This window comes from Cynoglossus semilaevis, unplaced genomic scaffold (assembly GCF_000523025.1).
Source record: "Cynoglossus semilaevis isolate Cse_v1.0 unplaced genomic scaffold, Cse_v1.0 C19142046, whole genome shotgun sequence".
NCBI classification, from domain to species: Eukaryota; Metazoa; Chordata; class Actinopteri; order Pleuronectiformes; family Cynoglossidae; genus Cynoglossus; species Cynoglossus semilaevis.
Window position 1 is genome coordinate 1 of NW_007586277.1, and position 1,092 is coordinate 1,092.

At 41.2% G+C, this 1,092-nt stretch overlaps 1 protein-coding gene across 2 annotated transcripts; it reads left to right on the forward strand.

The window, feature by feature from the left end:
* The first annotated feature begins 126 nt into the window (after positions 1-126).
* LOC103399202 (protein polybromo-1-like) lies at positions 127-1,076 on the forward strand. 2 transcript variants are annotated; one of them, XM_017031041.2, is made up of 4 exons: positions 127-354; positions 482-579; positions 655-802; positions 883-1,076. In XM_017031041.2, the coding sequence occupies exons 1-4, from the start codon at positions 214-216 to the stop codon at positions 1,066-1,068; spliced, it is 573 nt and encodes a 190-aa protein (XP_016886530.1). In that variant the 5' UTR covers positions 127-213; the 3' UTR covers positions 1,069-1,076. The 2 variants fall into 2 exon arrangements, with proteins under 2 accessions (XP_016886530.1, XP_008336147.2); XM_008337925.3 differs by having other exon boundaries at positions 178-255.
* Positions 1,077-1,092: the final 16 nt, after the last annotated feature.

A 1,092-nucleotide genomic window follows, 5' to 3' on the forward strand; every position in this document is an offset into this window, starting at 1 on the left:
AAAAAAAAAACCAATAACTTGGAGACAGAAGTTTCCAGCTCTTGAAGCTAAAGGTTAAATTTAGAAAATTAAAGTATTTATTGTTTTGAATTTCAGAAATAATTTAGTTGTTTTTTTTAATCACGTGACACCAGTTCTCTGTTTGCACTCATTTTCTCTGTACTGTTGGACAATGTTCACTCACCTGACTATAATTGTCCGTAGGGATTGGCCATGGCCTTGAAAAGGAGACGGACGACTTCTCCTTCTAGCAGTGTGAGTGCTGGAGATTTTGACGATAACCAAACTTCATCCTTAGTGTCTTCAATTGGGAGAAAGAGGAGAAGGACCTCAAACATGCCAACTGTGGATCCTGTAATTTTATAAATTTAAGTTACTTTGATAATTTTTTTTAACCTAATGCCTACAATTAAGAGATGTTCAAAGCAGCTGATGATGATTTGATGACGATTCAATATTTTCTCGAAACCATTCTTTGCAGATCGCTGTCTGTCACGAACTGTACAACACAATCAGAGATTATAAAGACGACCACGGCAGGATGCTGTGCGAGCTGTTCATCAGAGCGCCGAAGAGAAGGTGAGGAGAGCGGCAGGCCGTTATTTGTAGAAGCCGTGGAAAACGATGACATTCACACGTCTGTCATCTCCTCAGGAATCAGCCCGACTACTACCACGTGGTGTCACAGCCTATTGACATGATGAAAATACAGCAGAAGTTGAAGATGGAGGAGTACGACGATGTGGTGCAACTGACCAGTGACTTCCAGCTGTTGTTCAACAACGCCAAAACATACTACAAGGTAAAAAATAAATAAATAAAAAAATGAAACATCATGAGAATGTCCACCAGAGACCAGTGAAACCGTGTGCTTGTGTCCAGTCTGACAGTCCAGAGTACAGGGCCGCCTGTAAACTGTGGGACCTGTACCTGAGAACCAGGAATGAGTTTGTTCAGAGAGGGGAAGATGATGATGATGAAGAGGAGGATGGTTATGATGCACAAGACAACCCTGGAGGAACGAACGAAGACGAGGTGACAGTGACTTTTCATGTTTTGCTTTACTGATTTGTATCACAAAGAAAAAAACCC